The 22211-nt window shown below is 43.7% G+C and overlaps 1 protein-coding gene across 2 annotated transcripts in view; it reads right to left on the bottom strand.

Annotated features, from left to right (window-relative positions):
* MKI67 (marker of proliferation Ki-67) overlaps positions 1–17090 on the bottom strand; it is a 76840-nt gene extending 59750 nt beyond the window's left edge. The window contains exons 1-8 of one of the 2 annotated variants that reach the window (XM_069239720.1): positions 16969–17090; positions 14996–15108; positions 14264–14345; positions 13845–13960; positions 12602–12674; positions 11851–11911; positions 8084–11620; positions 6522–6766 (exon numbers count right to left, since the gene is read on the bottom strand). In XM_069239720.1, the coding sequence (XP_069095821.1) occupies positions 6522–6766; positions 8084–11620; positions 11851–11911; positions 12602–12674; positions 13845–13960; positions 14264–14345; positions 14996–15087 (4206 nt within the window). In that variant the 5' untranslated portion in view covers positions 15088–15108; positions 16969–17090. Of the gene's footprint in view, positions 1–6521; positions 6767–8083; positions 11621–11850; positions 11912–12601; positions 12675–13844; positions 13961–14263; positions 14346–14995; positions 15109–16710; positions 16897–16968 lie in introns of those variants that run through there. The other variant, XM_069239719.1, reaches the window with a different exon arrangement.
* Between the last annotated feature and the right edge of the window lie 5121 nt (positions 17091–22211).

Raw genomic sequence — 22211 nt, 5'->3', positions numbered from 1 at the left:
CTAATATCACAAGAGTACAAAGAAAAGTTACTTACTGGTAAGCACAGTACTCCAACATGAATAAGCTTCACAGCGCCAACAAGTGCAATCATTCCCTGTCAGGTTGTATTCTCTCATAGTTTTAATAAGTTGAATTAGTATGTATTCATGCAAGGCAGTACTTCAAGTTGCATATTTGTCCCATACTAGACCTTATGTCCCAGTGATAGGGTTAATATGCTTGCGTTGAGCCTTTCTGGTGCCAACCAATTCCAGACAGGTTTTTTGCTATGCTACCCAAGCCTGAAAAATGTGTAATACGAGTTGGGCATAAACCTATGAATGATAACGGAGAATTGGAGTAAAATGTCTCAACTGTGCATCACTGCTCTAAATAGGCCAGAAATTGAAAAGATGGCACTGTTGCCAACCATGGTTATTACTCATCCTGAAAGCAAACTTTCTGCCCTTGACCAACAACAGGGATATCCTTTAGCCTGCTAATACATTTGCTTGTTCATGTGCGATATAGATGTAGATATATTTTCCCAATATGCAAAAGCACTGTTCAAATAAAAATGCAAAACCACTTCAAATATTAAAGTAAAATAGATCTTTTATGCTATTTTCCAAGTACGTTGGATGATGGTGTATGTAGTAAACAACTAGAACTAAAGAGCTAGAACTGATGGTTTTGGGATAAAACAAGTTAGTCTTCTGAATCACATGCTTGTATTATGTGAATTTACTTCACAGATCCATTGGAGACTTTAGGTGAGAGATTAAATCACATTTGCTCTCTAACTTAAAATGTTCACAAGATTATCAATGCATATTCGAGCCTGGAGTTCATTCTTACAAAGTGAGATATAAATCAGTGACAATGACTATCAGCCAGCAAATAACTTCAAATGTTTGCTGGTCAAGTGCAGATATGTTGGATTAGGGTGAAGTGCAATACTTTGAAGACAGTGTAAATCTGAAAGAAAGATTCAGAGCAGAAATATAATCATGGTGGGCTCTTGTTGCAGAGTACATCCACAGGTTTTGTGAACAGGTGCTTTCAAATAACCTACATGCAGACCAACACATTTCAAAGCAAGATCTGAGATGCCTAAAATAGCAGATTTAGCGCTTGTATCTTCTATTATATTGACGTGGAAGAGAACCCCATAACCTGGCAGACTCTGGTTGGTGGAACTAACAAGTCTTTATTGTGCACTCCCCACTCATAGTAGTACTAGTGGGTCCTTTGCTATATGACTAAAAGGGTTGCCCTCCTGACAAGCCCCAAGTATTGCAGAACCAGACTAGGTTTACTTGTGTTCCCTTCTGGAATCCTCTTGGCAGTTGAGGGAGACGTTTCCATAAGGAGATGAGTCTGTACAGATTTGAAAAAAGGTGGGCCTTTGTGTAGACTGGCATAGTGGGCAAAAACAAGGTTCTGAAATGGAGCCCGAGAAAAATGCTAGTAGCCGAGTTCAAATCAAGCATTCCATTCATCACCTTGTTGGAGGCAGTTTTCCAAAAAGTTTGTGGTATGGAAAGCATCAAACTATGGTCTCCAAACATGCAAGATCACTGAATGAGTAAGCAGAAGGAGGCACTATACATGCACTCTGCATCCGGAGGACTAAAGTGCTTGCCAAACTAATTTCACCCTGTGATGTACACAACGGGCCTTCATTTTTTATTCTGTCCTTTACTAGTGGTGGATTGAAGCTGCAGGATTCTTTGCTGGGTGTACAACTCCTATCAAAGTCCTATTTCGACAGCCAGGTGAGCCAATACATCCATCTACTTAATTCCAGCTAAGAATTCTGACCTGGAGGCCATAATCCGTACAGGATCTTGCTCTCACAAGTAGTCACTAAAACAAAATGCTAGATATGTCCTGAGAAAGTCAATGTTGCTTTTCATCACATTTCAGAAACCTCCTTAACAGATCCATCCGGTGAACAAGATCCCAGAGAAGGAACCTCACCTACGATTATTATGTTCCTCCAACACCAGTAACCTTTTCTTAGAAAGAGAACTGTGCAAGATACAAAACAGTACCAACTATGATACAGATTGGTGTGCTATGCACAAGCATCATGTAAATCAGGAGAATGCGCTTGAGAAGCATGAGCAGATATGGGGTAAATGGTTGGGCCACGTGGAAAGACCCATAGACCATCAAATCTAGTACTTCAACTGCTGCTTCCTATTGATCAATCACTCATCTGATATGCAACGTTGTTGGTCTATTATGTAATCCATGTCCAATTCACCCAGATGTTTCACCCGAATGATTACTGTTAAGTTCAATTAAATTGGTAATATGTTTTATTTTTTAATAATCCAGCCATGGAAAACTGACACCTAACGTCAGACTTATATGAACCAATAAAACCCTCCACTGTGAGCCTATCCCTTTCCACATCAATTGTCTTGGACAAATGACTAAACTTCTTTACATCAATTCAAACGGACTTCCAGACTCCAAAACAAGCCCTTGAACTTTTGTGGAATATTCACTGCACTTCTCAAACTATTACATGTGTGATGCTGTAGTGATGGTTGGCCACACTAGGCGTGGTTCAATTATTTGATGTGCTAACTCAATGTGCAAAATGAGAATTTTTTTTATAATATGCTGCTATAGTATGTTTTCTGTTGTAGCTAAATGAACGATTGATCTTTGATGACCCAGTGTGATTAACCATCTTGGTCACTGAATAACAACATTGACTATCACAAGTGAAATATATATTCTTGTGTTTTATGGTATACTAGTGGAGTAGTCTAATCTTTCGTGACCTTTAGCATCCCAACTCGCAGCCCCCTCCCTCCCCCTTTTTTTTTAAAGGTCAAGCACAAGCATACAACCTCTTGTATACTTCTGTGGGCTTGCAGCTATTTCATTTGTCAGTTTCAATGTCATTTAAAAAAAAATCTTGCTTGCTAGTGGTCAGTCAAGCCTCTGTGTCCCTCCTGTGTGGGAACAGGGACCAACTACTGTATAATTAAGCCATGTCACATTTATCTGGTCTATAGGGGCTATTTTTCATTAATTTATTTTTTTTAAACGTATCCTGCTCCTATCCAGGGAAACCTCACTAAACAAGGAGGTAAATCACTTATCCTGGTCACGTTTGTGGTCTCTCTGCACCATTTCCTAGCTGCCTGGCTCATCCCCTTCCTTGGCTTTTCTTCATCAAGTGTGCCTGCCTTTGGTCCCCAGGGTGGAGGATTGCTTGTAATTGCTTAAATCCAAGGCACCCAAGCTCTACCAGGGCTCTGCAATCCTTAGAGACGGTGCCCACTTCTTCTACATACTGTGATCCCACTCACAGCTCCATCAGTGCAACTCAGTTCACACTCCAAGCCCTCAGCTGTGCCATGGATAGAACCACACATGCGGTCTGCCAAAGCACCTCAGTTCTTGCAGTCAGTGCATTCTGCTGCTCCAGTATTGGGATCTCGGGTGCAGCTTTATCAGTGCACCTCAGTTCACACACTCCAACCCCCTCAGGCCTTGCAAGAACCGCAGTCTCCAGAGCACCTCAGTTCTTAGTCAGTCCACTGCACTTCCAGTACTGGAACCTTGGGTGTAACTCCATCAGTGCCCTCTACTTTTACCCCAGCAAGGTCACCTAGTCTCCTATACTGGGATCCCGCTTACAGATCCATTACAGCAGCTCAAATCTAGTATTCAGTCCCACTGCCAAGCGAATACTGGAACCAAAAGAGTAAAAGACAGCTCAGCCAGTGCACCTCAAGTCTAACATCCAACACCACGGTTGATGGGGACCATCCCAGCTCTGCCAGATTCCTTCAACTCTTAACATTTAATGCACATTTCTCCCCAGCACTAAGGCTCAAACACGTCCCTCGCTTCAGTGGTCGAGAGGCAAATCTACTCCCATGATGGGCTCCATCTGCAGCTTCACCAGGGCACCTTCAGGCTAACACTAGCCAACACTGGCACGCCAATACTAGGTTCCACACATAGCTTCATTAACATACCTCACTTCTGACCTTGCGTGCCCGTCACTATCCCAGTACTGCAGCCCACACACAACTGTCAGTGCACCTCAAGCCTAACCTGCAGCTCCCAATTATTCCTATACCAGAAATTACACAACACTTTCTCATTCCTCACACGCTGCCTTTGTTATTCCAGTACTGGGCCGGGACACAGTTGTCTATTCCCCCAATCAAGAGCCCCAGTATTGCTGTATTGGGGTTCACATACAACTCTGCTACTGCACCTCACTGTTCTGCAGTGCCCCCTGCTGTTACACACTATTTCTGTTTGAGGACATGGGCAAGCCAATTAAATCTATGTCATTGCCATCTTTATTTGGGAGGGTCTGTTTCACCCATCTCACTTTATTCTTTACTTTACTGTTTTCTTCCTCCTTTCTCTTTCCAGCTCTTAAAATCCACACATTAACAGTTTTGCTTATACAACTGTTTATTGCAACTTTATTTATTTTTTTAGTTCCCTTTCCTCTCAAACAATTTCTTTCCTGGTTTCATTTTTTTTTCAGGCATTCATTCTTTCAATATGTTTCTCTTTCCTTCATTCTTTGCCTTTATTTGCTCTTTGCTTTTGACTCTGTACGTGTCCTCTCACTAAGATCTCCCTTCCTCTGGTGTCTTTCAATTCACGTTTTACTATAAATCCCTCCTCTCTCTATATCCCCCCCCCCCCGACTTGTCAGGACACTAAGTGTCAAAGTGGTTTTCCCCATTCTGTCTCTTGTGGAAACGTGTCTGTATGTACATGCCCTGGTTCTTTTGCTGCTCGTTTCCCCTCACCATCTTTTCGCCAATGTTAATTTTTCCCTTTTCACGGCATCCTTGCTCACTTCAAATACTTTTTGTAGACCTACAATAGTCAACTTTACTGCAGCCAGTGCACCGAACTGTCACCTTTTACAATTCTGTCCTCCTTCCTTTTACCACACTGATGTTTGGGACATATCGACAAGTGTCAAATGGTTTTGTAAGCAGTTAACCAGCACAATGTAGTCCCTACCATATATGAAGTGCCCAAACTCAGTACTATAAGATTTGAAACTGTGGATTGTCATGCATACCCAAGACACTGCCCACTAAGGTTGCAGCTAAACGTTTAGCTGCAGCCAGCATGGGCAATGATGAATAGCTTGGCAAGACTTGCCTGACCTAATTTGGGACGTGCAGCAAAGGTATTTTCAATAACATTTAGAAAGCACACCCTTTGACAAGGTTTACTGAAAGAAAAATTGGAATGGGAAAGCTTCCACCCCAGGCCAGGCTTCAGTTGCCAAGCAGTTTGAGCGTGTTCGGTTTATCACTTGCAACCCAATTTTGGTAGGTTCTTACTGTTTAACAAAGAATTCTTTTATGGCCTGAACTTTAGTGAGGGTCAAGTAATTTTAAATAGCTGCAGGGGTAAAGCTAGTCTGCAACAATGGGAGGAGCAGGGCCCATTGTGCAAGCAGCTGGGCCCATATTTATGCTTTTTGCCGTAAAACTGCGTTAACTCCGGATAATGTCATTTAACACCACCAGGCGCTGTAATTATTGAATGCCGCAAACTGGCACTAAACCTGTGTTTGCGTCTTAGAAGACGACGCTAGCCGGGTGTGGGTAGGGAAGGAGGTGGAAGTGCGTCAGAAAGTGACTTTAGCCTGATTAGAAGAGAGGGGGGGGGGGGAGAAACACACCCTACCCAACCTGGGGCCATTTCCTGGCGCAGCCACCCAAAACATGACTCCCACCTTAGAAAGACAGGAGTCATACCAACCAACCAAATGGCCACCACAGGGACATGTCCCCTGTGCTTGTCATTGCACCTATACAGCCCCCAAGTTGGGGTCCCTGATAGCAAAGGGGAAAAAAATAAAATAAAACCACAGCCTCACCTGGACTTATTTGGGATGGGTCACCCATCCTCCGGTGTCCCTCTTTTCGGGGTGTTCCTGAGGCTTGGAGGGCATCCGTCTGACGAAAGCGTTAATAATGGTGCAAAGCAAGCTTAGCACCATTATTTAGCACCTCCTCCCACACGTGCATCATTTTAGCATGGGGATAAATAAATATGGGACTAGCACCTTTTTTTTTTTTTTTTGATGGAACGACTACCTTGCATCTCATTGACCCAACGTAGGTGCACACATCCAAAAATGGTGCAAACTTCTATATTTGACGTTTACATCAAAATATTAAGAGACCTAGGTTTGCGCCGAATTTGCTTTTGGAAAAAAAAAAAAAATTGGTGCAACTAAAGTATAAATATGGGCCTCTTGGTTTCCAAGGAAAGCATTATGCTGAGTATCTCATTTAAGTAAGCTACCTCATCACAGACACCGGGAATGGGCAAATAGTCGCAGCACTTCTAATTGTATGTTTGTAAGCCAAACCCTAAAGGGGCAGAGCCGTAACTGGGGGACAAGCAAAGGTCATATCAAGGTCTTAAAAATCAATGTAAGCTTTTGTGATCCGCAGTAAATATTTCAAACGTAAATGAAACAGAAGTTTAAGTAGTAAGACAATTGCACAGGTACCTGAATAACAGCATGACGGATCCCAAAGCTTTTTCTTATAACAGCTCGAGGTGTGTTTGAAAACTGTAAACTCAACCTTGCTGGAGTGGCGCCCTTCCGGAGGGGAGAGTTTGGAGGTAATCTTTTATCAAATAATTCAGGACTCAGATGGCCGCCAAACGAAACCCTCTTTCTTTTCAGCGGAGGTTCAGGTAAAGGATCAAGCTCTCCACTTCTGCGCTTTTTCGGCGACTTCTTGGAGACGTCTTTAAAACAAAAAAATTGCAAAATGTATTTAACAATGTTGACAACCTATTAACAAGGACCCTTCTATAAATACATTTTTCAAGCACAGGTTGTAATCTCTAAGCTTCGAGAGAAATAGGCACCACAAACAGCCAAAAAGTTTCACAAAAGTAGAACAGCAGATTAGTTACAGAACACACTACTACCACTACCTGTGGAAATGGCAGCATTAAATAGGCAACCAGATCGGGAGGTTAATCTTGGTCATAGCAAGAACAGACTTACTGCAAGAACAGACGTTTAACTCAAGATCAATACACAACCATTACTACTGTAAATCACAATGAAAGAAAGTCTGAAAGGGGGAAGTACATAGCGAACTTGAACTGCATCTAATGAAGGGTAGCTTCATAAGAATTAAACAGAAGACAGCAATGGCCTACGGTTTGATAAATAGAACTGTTTTCAGCCAATGAAAGGGTTCATAGCAACTCAGCAGACATTTCCAAATAAATACTGGTAAATCCAATAGCTCGCCTTTTTGACCTACTGGCTTTGCCCATTTACATTCAAAGAAGGTGGACACCATTGGAGCATTAAATCGAATACATTTCCTTGCATGGAAAGCTCCGGAAAACTGAGCAGCCCGGTAGCAAATTGGAACAGTCAGCCCCTTGTGACTCAGACGAAAGGAGGGATAATGAGCAATACCAGCAGACCAGAGATAGCCAGCAAACAGCGAAGTTGGGCTCAGCATGGTGCACAAGGCAATGACCAGTCGCATTTTATTTTATTATTTTTTTTGGGGGGGGGGGGGGGGGCGAGGGGTCAGACTACAGCTCACCAAATTAACGATGGGCTTGCACGATTGGGGACATGGAGAAGGAATGTTGCTCTGTATTCAAGGCAACAGTTCTAAGCACTATTCGGCATTACATTTTTTCGGGCACCATAGATATCTTAACTGATTCCCTTGACAAAAACTAAAGGTTGAAGACAAGCGATGCAAATAGGGAAAGGGATGGGAGCAGTTGGGTTGTCTGGCCTTAAGAGAAGCTGTGGGGTGAAGTCACGTATCATGCCACCCAACAGTCCTGTGAAGAACAAGAATTAAGTAAGATGGTATTCAGAGGATTAAAGGGAAGTACAGTTGGAAAGCATGCAGATAAGAATATTTTTTACATGCGTTCAGTGGACAAGGGCAGGATATATTCAGATTTTAATAACTTATTCATTATATATTCGCCCCATATCTAATATGAGGCAACTCTCGGTGACCTCAACTGTGATGAACACCAAATTGACAAATTTAAAAAGAAACCAATAGCAACACTCACCAACTTCAGATGTATTGACACTTCCAGAATGCCTTCTTGGTGACAACCTCTTAGACTTCGCTGCACTACTTGAATCTTCCACTGAAGCAGTCACAAAGCCACCATCTTCATGAACAGCAGAACGGGACCTACGACTTGCTGAGGAGGACTTTTTTGTAGCTGAAGTAGTTTCAAGTAGATCCAATGATGTGGTTTCATTTACATTAGAACTTCCAAAAATCAGTGAAGCAGACTTAGGAGTCCTACCTGGACTACTCCTTTTTGGAGAGGAGCGTTTTCCTTCCGTTAGTGGGTTCTCATGTGTTCTTGGAGAAATTCTAAGCGGTAGAGAAAGAGGGCTTAATTCCGGAGTCTTCTGCATACTTTGTCTACCTCTTCGTGCTGCAGAGGACATATTCTGTTCAGCAGAGGTCAGATAGGCTGGCGCCAGCTGCACAGAAAGAGGTGAACTTATAAGGGCAGCAGAGATCAATTTTGGAGATTGGGCAATACTTTGCCTACCCTTTCGTGTCACAGAAAACACATTCTTCTCACCATAAGAGAACACAGTTTCGGAAGAGGCTACTAGTGGAGATTGACCTAGGCTGTTTTCAGCTTTGCGCACTGAAGATGGACTACGTTTGGGATAAGAGTTACGTGAATCATCAAAACTCAGACTTCTACTTTTAGCAGAAGGAGTTTGGTCTTCAGAAAGCAAGTTCATCTTAGTATCAAGTGTCATTACTGGTGTAGACTGTTTCACAAGTGGTGTTATTTTATCATTGGGTGATTCTTGAGCCTCAGCCTTACGTGGTCTACCCCTAGGCCTAGGAGATGGTGTCATAACTTCCACAGAATCAACTCCATCAGAATTGCTGTGCAAAGATGCATTATGTCTGGGGGAAGACAAACGACGGGGGGAAGATGAGGCATCATTAGTCTGCTTTGTGCTTTTTCTGTCCCTCTGCGTTCGAAGAGATTTTTCTGGTGTTTTCGAAGAATCAACTGCAGTAGACTGAACAAAGATTGGGGACCTTGCTTCTCGAGGTGAAACAGAAGCTGACCTAGATGTAGGGTCCGCAGACTCATTAGAATAGGGAGAGACCACAGATTTGGGAGTTTTACCCTTACTAGGTCTACCTCTTTTTTTTTCAGAGACTACATTTTCTCCAGATTCAGAAGATCGCAAAGTAGAAAGTCTCTGAGGTGACTCTGTAGTCAGAGTCCTACTTCTTCGTGTAGGAGAGAAACTTTGCTCAGATGAGAGTGCTGGTGTAGATGGCTCTGCTGTAGGAGCAGATTTGAGTGTTCGACTGGCCAGTGGTCTTTGAGACTCTGAACCAGTGTCCGGTTTTGAAAAAACCACAAGGTTGTCAGATGCATCAACACGTCTGGGGGAAGCACGCTGGGGAGAAACAGAAATAGATCTAGGGGTTTTGCCCTTGCTTGGCCTACCCCTGCCCCTTTTTACTAAGGAATTCTGAGATTCTGGGAGAACAGAATTTTGGGTTTCTACTGCACCATCACTGTGGTAACTATCACGACGAGGTGAAAGAGACGCTGATTTTGGAGTCAGAGTCTTCCGCGGTCTGCCTCTCTGTGGTGGACTATGCACTGGTGTGGCCTGCAGAGAGAGAGAACTAGGAGGTGAAATAGAAGTGAGTTTAGGAGAATTAATCCGTGGTCTACCTCGTGTTGCAGAAGACGATTTCTGTTCAGCATGGTGGTCTCCAGCTTTAGGAGTTTGGGTAATACTTGGTCTACCTTTTGGAGTTAAGGTCACACTCTTTTGTTCTACACTTTTCCGAGGTGTCCGCATTGGAGATTGGGAAGTATACTTAGGAGTCTGCCCCTCAACAAATCGACCTCTTTTTAGAGGGGACTCTTCAAAGTCAGTGGACTTCTCTGCACGCAGTTGAGAGAAAACATTCTCAAACGTGTTACTCAAGGAGGCACTTCTGGGGTGACGTTTATGCTCAGATGTGACCAACATTTTAGCATCTAGGTTAACACTTTGCCTCCCTGTTGGTTTACTTCCTGAGATTTTAGCTTCTTTAGTCTGTCCTAAACTGCTTTCTAATTCATTACCTAAAGAGAGGCTTCGAGGGTAGGCTTTACGATTTGATAAACTGGAGGACTTAGGAGTTTTCATGCTTGGTCTACCCCTCTGCTTTGGTGAAGCAAATTCTTGATCAGAAGACTCCTGGGTCTCAAACGAAAGCTGCAAAATATCTACTACATTTCCAGAGTGAGATGAATCCCCCATACTTAGTCTTTCTGGCAATACTTTATCTACAGCAGAGCTTTGCAAAGCCTCAGCGGATAATGAAGGTGTGTCCAAAATAAGAGGCGATGTACTAAAGGAGTAACTCCTACGACTTTGTGAAACTGAAATCCGTTTAGAAGTCTCACCTCTGCTCGGTCTACCTCTTTTTGGGGTGAGTGCCTTCTGTTCACCAACAGTGTCTGGAGTAGACAAACTTCCTTTTTCAGATTCTTGGCCAAGAGATGCACTCTCCCTAGGGTAAGTATTATGACTTGAGAAAAGAGGTGTCTTTGTAGCAGACTTGTGCGTTTGATGCAGGCCTGATCTTCCCCTTTGCATTACAGCGTTTGCCAACACTTCAGGACTTTCAGATACAACTAAAGATGCATGGTTGCTCCGAGACCTTCCACTTATATCTGAATATAATTCGTCTTGAATTTCAAGGACTACTTGTTGTGCGCTCAAGGACCTACGTTGACTAAGCCGCTTGCTTCCCTCTTCAGGTTTTCCATTATTCTCTTTTGAACTGTGGTCTTCCAAAATGAAATCTTCATACCGATCAGCTTGCATCTCATCTATAGTTTTCCCTGGATGTGAACAAACTGTGTTAGACTCTTCTCGTGTAGAAGACCTTGAAGTTTCTTCGGTACTGTTCTGATAATTTAGCATTCCCACAGAGCCTACTTTACAGTCGGAAACACGGGTAATGTTAGTTTTAGGTTGCCCGGTTTCTGAGAAATCTAAAATCTTTGCATTTGGAGAAGACACTCCACTTCCACGATCATCCTTGAACCCTAGTTTTGGCGTGACATCCAAACCTGGATATTGGTACTTTGACACACTTAAGCCACTTCTTAAAGGACTTCTTGCTGAAACACGCACCTCAGAGGAAAAATCAAAACTAGATTCTTCAACATTTTCAAGTGGAGTGTGCACGTTTTTCATAGACTCTGTGAAATTAGTTAGACTTTTTCGTCCAGATCTGCGTCTTGACGAGGCAGGTGTGTGGGAACCTGTGATCTCTTGAATAATACTTCCAACATTTCTTTGGTCATCTGCCTCAAAGTCTTTTCCCTTTTCGTCATCTTGCTGCTTTGGTTTGATGTCAATATGATGCTTTAGCATTTCATATAGTTCACTAAAAGGTGATTGGTCATGTTCTTTAAAAGACTTTGATCTTCGGTGCGCGGTCTTAACAGTAGAAGAGTGTAATTTGCCAGACAAACCACCAGATATCTTGTCAGTACTTTCAGTGTTCTCTTCAGCACCTCTATCACTTCCAGCACCATCATCTACACAAAACAAAGTCAAAACATTGCTATAGAACAGAACAGTGAAATGATAATGCACATACACCTTGTTACATCAAAAAGTTTACACAGAAATAGGGATAAGCAAACAGAGCGCTTGTAACTAGTGCCCACTTAAAAATGCCGTTATAAAAAGAAATAAACACTATTTTACTAGCAACTAGAGTAAAGTTGAAAAACCCAGTACTAAATTAGACGTAGACTGGACAAACCTGAAACTGGGATGACAGCAGCTCCTTGCCTCCGTGTTCGCAAAGGTTCAATTTCTGCCACCTGGTGGATAGAAAGTACCTGTAAATGTATGCAGCTTCACATAAGTGCAATATCCCGCACGTTATTAATAAAACAATAAAACGAGTAGGCTTCCTGCAAGCTGAAAACAAATACTAATGTGCCTTCTCGCCCACCTCACTGATTTAGGTAATAGGCAGGATAAGTTGATTTATTTTGGCAGGACAAGTATTTCAGGCGCACTTGGCCCCTTTGATAATTAAGGCAAATCAGCTCATGATGTCCAAGTCCTTCATACCAGTTTTTGGGTCAAACGCTTGGTGACCCTCTAAGTGGTTGGTACAAAAGTGTTTTCACTGACTTACAAAGCAAACAGCAGAACGCAACTGAAACAGACCGAATGACTGCAAACTAATAACCCGTATGCACGAATCTAGGCATGCGTTTCACCGAGTATTTATTACAGCTTCATAAGTCGTACAGCAGCAAATAAGGGCTAAGTTGGCTAACACTAGTGAGACACATCGTAATGTGTGATGTTTCAAATCCTTGGACTACAGGAAAGGAAGAAAAAAATATATATCACAAGTTAAAACCACTAGCTTCCACCTAACTGCACACGTGAAGGGTTTCAAGCAGATAGACAGATTTTGAACTAGGGAAAGAACCTCCAAGCTTTGATACATACGAACATCACGGCTAGACTGTGCTAAAAAACATGTTTACAATTACCTGCAGTAGTTCATTGTTTATGGCTGTCGAGTTTCTTTTTCTCTTCGGAGTTGATTGTGATGGATATTCAAACCTAAAAATGTTTAACAAGACACGGATCATATGGTAAGCACCAAACTTATTGATCTTCCTGCAGAGTCCAGTTTCAGTTTTTTTTTTCTGTTAACCCAGGACATTTACTATGATCTGATTTGTTCAGAAATAGTCTGTAAAACCCCAATAATTTACCACCCCTTTCCTAATTCAAGGAATGTGATGGGAGAAACGCTTGAAAATTGCCTAACCACTGGCAACACTTAAGGCGGCATGCCAAACCACATTCTCTCTCCACCCCCCCCCCCCCCCCCCCCCCCCCATGCCACCTCACATTAGAATCAGCTATGTGCAAATCTGCCTTGGTCCAGCATCAACAGTAAAGCTCTAATTGGCTCACGAGGCCCTCTGAGCAAAAATCTGATCTCAGTCTATCTGGGCCTCTTAGAGCGGGAGCGGTACGGTTCCGATGGCAGAGAGGGAGGGGCAAAGCAGATCAGCACATTGGTCAGTGTTTTCTAATGTAGAGTACTGGGCAAAGGCAATAATAAAAATAAAGTTACCCAGAGCAACTGCATGTGGTTAGACGATTTGCAGGCACTACTCTCATCACTTACCGTGTTCGGTTTCCCTTCTTCCTCCTTTCCCTAAATCTAAAAGCCTACTCATGAACAGAGCAGCACTTTAACCACTGCGCCAAAATCTGAGAGCAATTCAGTATTTAAATTTAGAGACTTTCACACAGGGATGATACGGAACGCTGTAAGAAGCACGAACAAAATAGCATCTCAGTAAAAAGGCGGCGTAATGGGCAAAAATAAATGACAGAAAAGGGTAAGAAAGCCTGAAATTGTTTACAGAGCCAAACAATTATACGGACCCTAAAACCTAATATGTATGTAACTTTACAGCAGAACAGTCCTGCAGTGATTTTATGATTAACTAATATACTTCGAATAATTGGTTTACACATGTTTACAACAGCTTGGGCAGTGCAGGTAAAAAGCGTGGCTCTTGCCCATACAATCGTCATCTTCTTAAGAGCCAGAAGAAAACCAACTGCCGAGATACTGCAGAGCAACAAACTGTCATACAGACCAAACACCTAAGAAAAAGAATGTACAAGCTGCCTGGCAGTTATGTGGGTGTACAAAGTAAGCAGAGGGAATTTGATGTCAGCAAAAATACAGGTTTATCTTATTTCACATACCTGAAAGAACGATCAATAACAGTTAAGATATCGCCATGAATGAGAGCCACGGGTTGTTCAATACAGACGCCATTCAGCTGCGTAGGATTTACAGAACTTAGATTGGTTACAATTGCCTGAAACACAAGAAACGGAGCTGGTGAGAACCAGTGACCTCTGTATGTAATACAACGATACGTGTTCAATGTACGCCACAAGTTTGACTATCTGAACGGTGATTCGTCAACGGACCGTCATTGCGGTGCACAACAGTAACTGAGTAGAGTTCAGAAGAGCTGTTCGCGGTAGACGCCAAGAATCACCGCCATACACCTCAAATGTGTGTACTATGCACTATGTTGACAAACAGGAATCACATGGATCAAGTTAAGTCCTCTAGCTACTTGAATAACAGACATTTTTCAAAAGGGTACAATTACCTCCTTATTTTCATTGACTTCAATTTTGCAGTGTTCTTTGGACACATGGGGCAACTGGATGCGGATATCACATTCCGTTTTCCTGTGGTGTGAAAAAAAAAAAAATAGGCATTTACTTTCCTCTCAAGCATGCTTCGTACAATAAACACGAGTTTGGCAACATACAAATCAAATTGTAAAAAGTGCAATACTCGAAACTTCGAAAGCCGGCAATTAAGTACTATCCTAGCGTTTATCGCCTCAGCGAGGAGAGTGACTTTGAAAAAAACCATGGCAACAGCATTCGAAATTGCAGCCTTCCTGTTCATTACACACTCAACTAAAGAGTTAAATCAGAATAGGATGCCTAACTAGGTAGAATCAAAGGGCCAACACAAACAGTATTCCATGCAATGTGCTACAATAAAAACTTACAATAGTAGCAAAAGCAAGCCTATCAAGATATCAATTCAACATCTTGAAAAGCGACTCCAGGTACTTGGGGTAGGGGTAGTGTCTTTCCTAGCAACGCCGCCGGTGACAGAAGGCAGTAACTGTCCGCATGGCGCCCTAATTGTGGTCTACTGAAAACAACTGGTGACCGAAACACTCCTCCTCCGCGCCCCCCCACCCGTTTTCGTCCTACTCCCAGGTTAAAGCTAAAGCTTCCATAGTGAACTAAATATAAATTGGGCTCCGTTGGCAACACCTATACAACCATAACAAAGTTAAATCCAAACATTAATAAATTACCTTCCAAATAAACAGCTCGATGCAGTCAATGGAAAGTGGGTTCCATCTGAACCATTTCTTTTAATAACAACAATTTTCCCATAAAGCGGCATCTTCGTAACTGGAGATCCTACCTGAAAAGATTACAAGCCATTGTGAGTAACACACGGTAAATTTTTACATAGCTCAACAGTATGCATGATTACAAGCCATTGTGAGTAACACACGGTACATTTTTACATAGCTCAACAGTATGCATGCTACATTTTTACATAGCTCAACAGTATGATGCCACAGCTGCGACCGTAGTGCCAATATAGACGGATGGTGCTCCCCGGGACCCTTGCAGCTTGAGGGGCTGTAGATTCTCAACTGGCAGCATTACCCTGAAGGACACTTTTGTACAGAACTCCAAGGACTGTCATAAGTAATGGAGGTTCTTGGCACCTGGCGCACAGCCGCCTCAGCAGCTGGTAGAACAAGGACCTTACGGCTCTGCGCCTAGCCTGGACGAGCTGGATAGTTGCCTCTAACCTGCAGCGCGGAGCTTGGGGACAACCATTAGTTTCCTGTGCGGCCCTGCATCTCCATCACCTGTCTTAGTGCCCGAATACAACGCGCGCGGAGCCAGGCAGGGATCAAGATGCAGGGATACCGAGACAGGTCGAATAAATAACCCGCACTAACCCCTAAAAGCAGCCACCAGCCGTCGGCTGCCCAAACCGCTGCTGTCAACCTATGCTGGCCGAAGTAGGCTTTTTAATAGCAGTCACACATGAACTGTTTGAACACTGAGGGCTCTCGCGAGTCTGCGCGCTAGAAGCGAGATGCAACCGCCAACGGTACCCTGCACCGAAACCCGCAACGCGCTACCGGACCTAGACAGATGCCCTCCCTCCTTGTTCTTTGGTCCAAGCACTCCCGGAGTCCGGCTGGGCTCGAGCCATCCACCATTAGAGCAGATGACAGGTCTGTGCATCTAGGGCAAAGAAAGCTTCGCAAACATACTAGTGAACAGCTCACCAGTCCGTCTACTGTTCGGTTACCCCTAGAGCGGCTACTCCACCAGTGCACAAGCAGCCTAGGAAAGGCCTCCGAAAATGTTTACCCATATCATTCTGTGTGAAGAGCTTGCCTCAACACTATTAGCATCCAACCTTACCTGCAAGAACTAATAGTGTCTCGGTACTAAGTTGATAGGAGCGACTGTCTCGATACCTCGCGCGCGCGTTTAAGAGCAAGGTTCCTAGTTACGCGATCCAGCAGCATACCAAATTTAAAAACATTTTCCCAACAAGGGATGTATTTACTTAGTGCCGGGGGGGGGGGGGGGGGGGGGGGGTAATCACCCGATATTTGCCAACACGTGTAACAAACCCAACATCTGGACCGACATAAACAAGTATACAAGTTAAACACAAGGCACGAAGATTTACATAGGTAATGCCGACTCCTAAACAATTGGTAGGAACCGGGGCCCGTATGAGAATGACAACATTACAAGAGCACCACAAGAAACAAAGCAAGTTATATGCGTGCGTAAGGCGTCTTACTCTATCCAAGGCCTGGGGTGTCACGGATATATCCAACCCATCTTAAAACAAACTTTTTCAGCGCCCTCGTTCTCGGGCGTAAGTGCCACCCCTTACTAACAATAGAGCAAATCCCCAGTGTCACCAAGAACCACCAGCAAAACAAAAAATCCAACCAGATTTTCAAAACACATGCAGCCCCACCTGTGAATAATAGTTTATCGTCGAAAATCAACAAATCCATCAAGGGCATCGGGACCCGGTAAGTCAACTGCACTGCATCGCCGACATCAGCGCGTACTCGCAGCCTTCTCTTCTAACTCGTCTAAATGCACCCTTGGCGCGCACTGCAAACCGCTGCCGCCGCCCTTCTGCGACCCAGCGTATTCCTCCGCCGCGCGCACCAAACACACAGCGGGCTACAGTGCTGAGCACAAAAGAAGTTTGTAGTAACGTCGCTACCTTCTTTTTTCTCGAATCCGAAACTGCCAGCGAGCGCTCCTCCGCTCTCACCCCGTTTGTAGACTGAGCGGCAACTTTAGTGGATTATTTCCTATGCGGATGGACACCTTGGCAAATACTTATTTTTCAAATGTGTTCCAAAATTCCCCGCGAAGCCGTTTGATTGGCGGGCGCATGTGTCGTAGGGAGGAGCAGCCAATGAAACGTTGGGGAGGGCGTGGCTGGCTATATAGTGCGCCATTTTAATATCTAGACAACAGAAGATTGTCGGGAGGAAGACCAATATGGCTTTCTGTTTTTTTTTTTTGGTAGGCACCCTATGTTATGACGAAGGGTACCGCGCGGATGGCCGGTACTGGCCTGCAATCATTCTTTTCTTATCCTTTACGTAAAGTTAGGCAACCCTTTCTGCAGTAGTGTAGTTAAGTGACGCTGAAAGTTTTGTAAACACGCTGTGGAGGAGGAAGAGGAGGAGCGTGGGGAGGGTCGCGTCTTCGCAGTGTATTTGGCGCTCGTATTTCAGGGAGGAACTGTCCTGGTAAAATTCCGTTTACGCAGTTGTTTCCGTCTTTTGAATGTGCTGGTTTTGCACAACGAAAACAAAGTTGGTAGTACGCACAAAAGATATATCGTTCAGCATTACATACCCGTTAAAGTCTTTTTGTCTACTGTACCGAACGTCTTTTTAATTGTAGCGCGTTGAAGACAGTTTTTATTTCGTTCCATAACCCAACAAATTTGTTTTCCGCATTCCGGTCGGTGGGATTCTGTGTAAATATGCCCACTACAGAGCATTTCTTAACCGCGGCTCCTCTCTCAAGCTGTTAATGGCCGTTTCTACAGTCTTATCGAAGAAAAAAACGTTTTCATTTCTATATTTATTTTCTAGACGATTAAGACACTGGTCCCGGTTGATTTTTGTTATTTTTTTTTACTATATAAGAGGGACTTATTTTATGTTGTGAATTAGAAAATCCAACTGTTATACTTTCGGATATAATGCTCCTTTCAACACTCCGACGACCTGAAAGAGGATTTTAAGTAATAATGTCATTTATAAATAATAAAATAATTTATAAAGAGCATGGCTACTCCAACGGAGTGTTCCAGCCTCTAAAAGCGGAAACGGCAGCTCCCACACCCTAGGCCAAGAATAGTCATTGTATGTTTCAACTTTACTACAGTGCGTTAAAGCCTGCAATAACTGCACGCGAGTCACTAACTAATTTCCATATCATATTGTGATTATGACTTGGGTCCTCACCTGTGCTGTAAAAAAATTACATTGTTTTATCTACTGTAGTATCTGATTACAGCCCATTTGTCACGTCACCGTACGACTTGTAGGAATGTGAAAGGCGTGTGTGGGTAAAATTACAACTGTTTGAGTAAATGTAAATTAACTACTGATTACTCAATTATTGTGTTTATTGAGCACATTTAATTCACTTTAAGAAATCACACATCTGCAAATAGCCGTGTGCCAACCTGGAACACGTATTACAGTGACTCCAAAGATTTATAGCAGTGGTTCCCAACCTTTTGACTTCTGTGGACCCCCACTTTATCCTTACTGGAGCCCGGGGACCTCCACTGAATTTTTATTGGAATCCAGGGACATATTTTAATATCTGGTTGGGGTGCCATATAATCACAGAAGTTGTATATAGTACCTCAGATCATGTATATACACAATAGCTTCAAAAATGCAGGTTTTAATTGTTCTATTAAACAGTTACTGGGTGGTATAATCTTTGTCCCTATGTCCTTAATAGAATTGAAAATTCTTGTTCACAAATGCTAGATGTGGGACATAAGACCCCCAAATTATGCATGTTTCAAGCTTGTCCACCACCATACAAAAAGGGTTACTTACTGGTTTATGATAGAGCTCTTTAAACATTGAATCTGAAAACCAATCAACCATGCAGATAATTTCTCTCGTGCTCCCACTGCGAAAGATTTCGAAGCCATGGCACCTTGAACTAAATGAGCCCCAAAAATTGATGTATCTATTCCTTTTTCTGAAAGTAGCCATTTAATCCTGCTTGCTATCCCAGAGCAAGACACCCAGAGTATAAGGTTGTAACATCGAAATCAAGACTGGACCAGAAGGGGGACCTCTGAGGGAGGTAGTTACTTTCTCATGCTCTCGTAAGCATTAATCCACACAAAGCTTCTTGTCTGTTGGAAAAGCTGGAAATACAACCTGTGTGGGTATGGATTTGGTGTGCTTGGGGATCAGGACTGTAGCCCCTTCCATCTCATTTGAAACAAATTGGGGCCCATTGTCCGTGAGAATGGTGTTCGGCAAACCTTCACGGCTGAAAATTTCATCAAAGAAATTAATCACTTTAGTAGTCTCCATGCTACTACCAATTGCTATTTCTGCCCACCTTGAAAATTGGTCCACTAAGACTAGAATATAGTTGCAACCACCTTTACCAAATATAGGTTCTACTACATCCACTGCCACAACATCCCACGGCTTAGAGGAACATTCACGAGTACACATCGGCGGAATTCTGGTTTTATAAACCTTATCACTGTTACATCAATCATAACATTCCCTTACTCTCCTTTCGATCATAAGATCCATTCCTGGCCACCAATAATTAAGGCGAATTCTTGCTTTTGTTTTACTCATCCCTTGATGACCCTCATGTGCTAGGTCGATAATTTTTTCTCTCAACGATACCGGGACCACCAATTTTGTTCCCAGCAGCAAAATTCCATTCTCCATAGATAATTCCTCTCTCACCTTCCAAAATCCGCCTAACTCTTTATCCCCCTTGACAGATGAACTCCATCCCTCACTATGTTCCTTACACACGCGTTCTAGCACAGCATCTTCCATAACCGCTCTCAACCACTCATTTTGTTCAACAATACCTCTTGTCACATTACACACACTAATGACATCATCTTGACTTTCTTCTGAACTGCTCTCAACTTCAGTACTCAATCTTGATAGGCAATCAGCAATCCTATTGCTTGGACCTGGTACATAAAACACCTTAAAAGCAAAGTCTTGTAGGCCAACAGTCCACTTACTGATTCTTCCAGAGATCATATCCAGACCTCTTTTCATGAACACTTCTACCAGGGGATTGTGATCAGTAAAAATCTGAAACTCTTTTCCCCACAGGAATTTTTTTAATTTATTAATTGCCCAGAACACACTCAAAGCTTCCTTCTCTATTGTCGAATAATTCACTTCTGCTCCTCGCAGAGTTCTAGAGCAGTACAACATAGGTCTTAAATCTTGCTCCCCAGGTCTTGTAAAAGTACCACTCCTAACCCTTTCATACTCGCATCGGTCATGATCACACACATTTTCTTAGGATCAAATGAGCTTAAACTTCCAACTGATGTCAATTCTTTTTTTATACTCACAAACTCCACTCTGCACTCATCATCCCACACAAACTCCTTCCCTTTCTTCAACAATTTCCTCATGTTTGTGGTTTTGGATGCTAGATTTGGCAAGAACTTTGCCTGAAATTCAACCATTCCCAAAAATGTTAACAGTTCCTCCTTTTTCTCAGGTTCCCGTAGGCCCAAAATGTTCTTAATAAGTTCTTCCTTAGGATACACCCCATTGGGAGTTATTCTATGACCTAAATATTCTACCTCCGGTCTAACAAATGAACACTTCTTAACTTTAAGAGTCAAACCATGTTCTCTTAAAATTCCCAAAACTTTCCTGATTATTCTTTCATGTTCCTCTTCAGTCTGAGCATGTATCAAGATATCATCCTGAAAACATTTAACGCCTGGTTCTGAGTCAAAACATATTATACATCAAACGCTGGAAAACAGCAGCAGCTGAAACCAGACCAAAAGGCATCCTTTTGAACCTAAAGATGGGTAGGTATTGACCCTTTCCTCCCTTTCTTTCTCTCCCACCCTCTTTTCCTGTCCTCTTCTGTCCTTGTGTGCATCAGTATCATCAGGCGAAGGAGAAGGGGAACCGGCGAGTGGGGAAGCTGCAGCCCACGAGAGTCCACTGATGCCAAAGAGATCAGTGAGACAGAGGGCGAGGGGTGCTCCACGGGGGAGACCGGTACACCTACATCATCTTCAGATTCGTCCTCCGATTGAAGCTCCCTGGCGGTGGGAGACCCATCTGGGTCCATCCCAGCACTACCCTTGTCCACCACCCCCCTTACCAGCACCGCCCTCCCTGTAGCTCCCCACCCAGTTGTCGGTGCCTGCTCACCCAGGAAGGTGGGCGTCTCCTTTGCTGGAGACACCTCTGCCCCTGCCCCAGTCAGCCCTGCTGTCCTAAATGAGGAGGCTATTGACCTTCTGAGGTCCATCTATGTGGGGCAGTCAACCATTGTGAATGCCATCCAGGGATTGGCATCCCAGATGCAACAAAGTAATGCCTACCTGGAAGCCATTCAAGGTGCCTTGGCTGGCCTGAAGTGGACGTTTCAGGCTCTTGCCCACTCTTTGACGGAAGCCAGTGTCATCTTCCGTCCCCCTCCAGTTACCTGTGTCCAGTCCAACACCCCTCACCCATCCAGAGCACATACGGACCAGCATTCACCCACTACAACAGACAAGGTGCGCAAAGACAAATACAGGCACCACAGGACATACCACCAGCATGCACACAGTCAACACACACCTGCAGACACAACAACAGCCACCCCCTATACTGTCTCCCTCTCCACCTCCTCCATCACAGTCACATCACCACTCACGTCTGCTATCACTACATCAACACTCCCTGATCCTGCTACCAGTCCTGTCATACCCACAGACACCACAAGAGCAGACCAGCAGACATCCACCTCACACACCACATCCACACCTTCACGACCACATGCAGCACATCCACCTTACTTGCCACCACCCCAACATACACTCACATATCTTGCATACCTTTTACCTGCATATCTTCCCCCTCCCAAAAAACATAAACACCCTCACTCACCCACCCAACATACACCCACCACACACAAGCACACTTTGCGCACCTGCATATACGTTGAGCACACCAACACCTCCTACAACCACTCCCTCTACCTCCACTCCTAAACCTTTTACTCATGACCGCCCCTGTGCACCTAAAAGAGTTTTCCTTGCCAGTCTTGACGTGCTCCCTGTTCCTGTTCCACCCTGTGGTGCCACCTAGCACCATCTATCCCTGCATCAACCCAGACCTTCCAACTCCCAGTCCTCTCATGCCCCCCCAGTAGTGCCCATGCCCCTTCCCCTGCAAAGAAACCACC

Source organism: Pleurodeles waltl, chromosome 6 (assembly GCF_031143425.1).
Source record: "Pleurodeles waltl isolate 20211129_DDA chromosome 6, aPleWal1.hap1.20221129, whole genome shotgun sequence".
Lineage (NCBI taxonomy): Eukaryota > Metazoa > Chordata > Amphibia > Caudata > Salamandridae > Pleurodeles > Pleurodeles waltl.
Note: the sequence above shows the minus strand (reverse complement) of the source record. Positions and strands in the feature narration are given on the sequence as shown.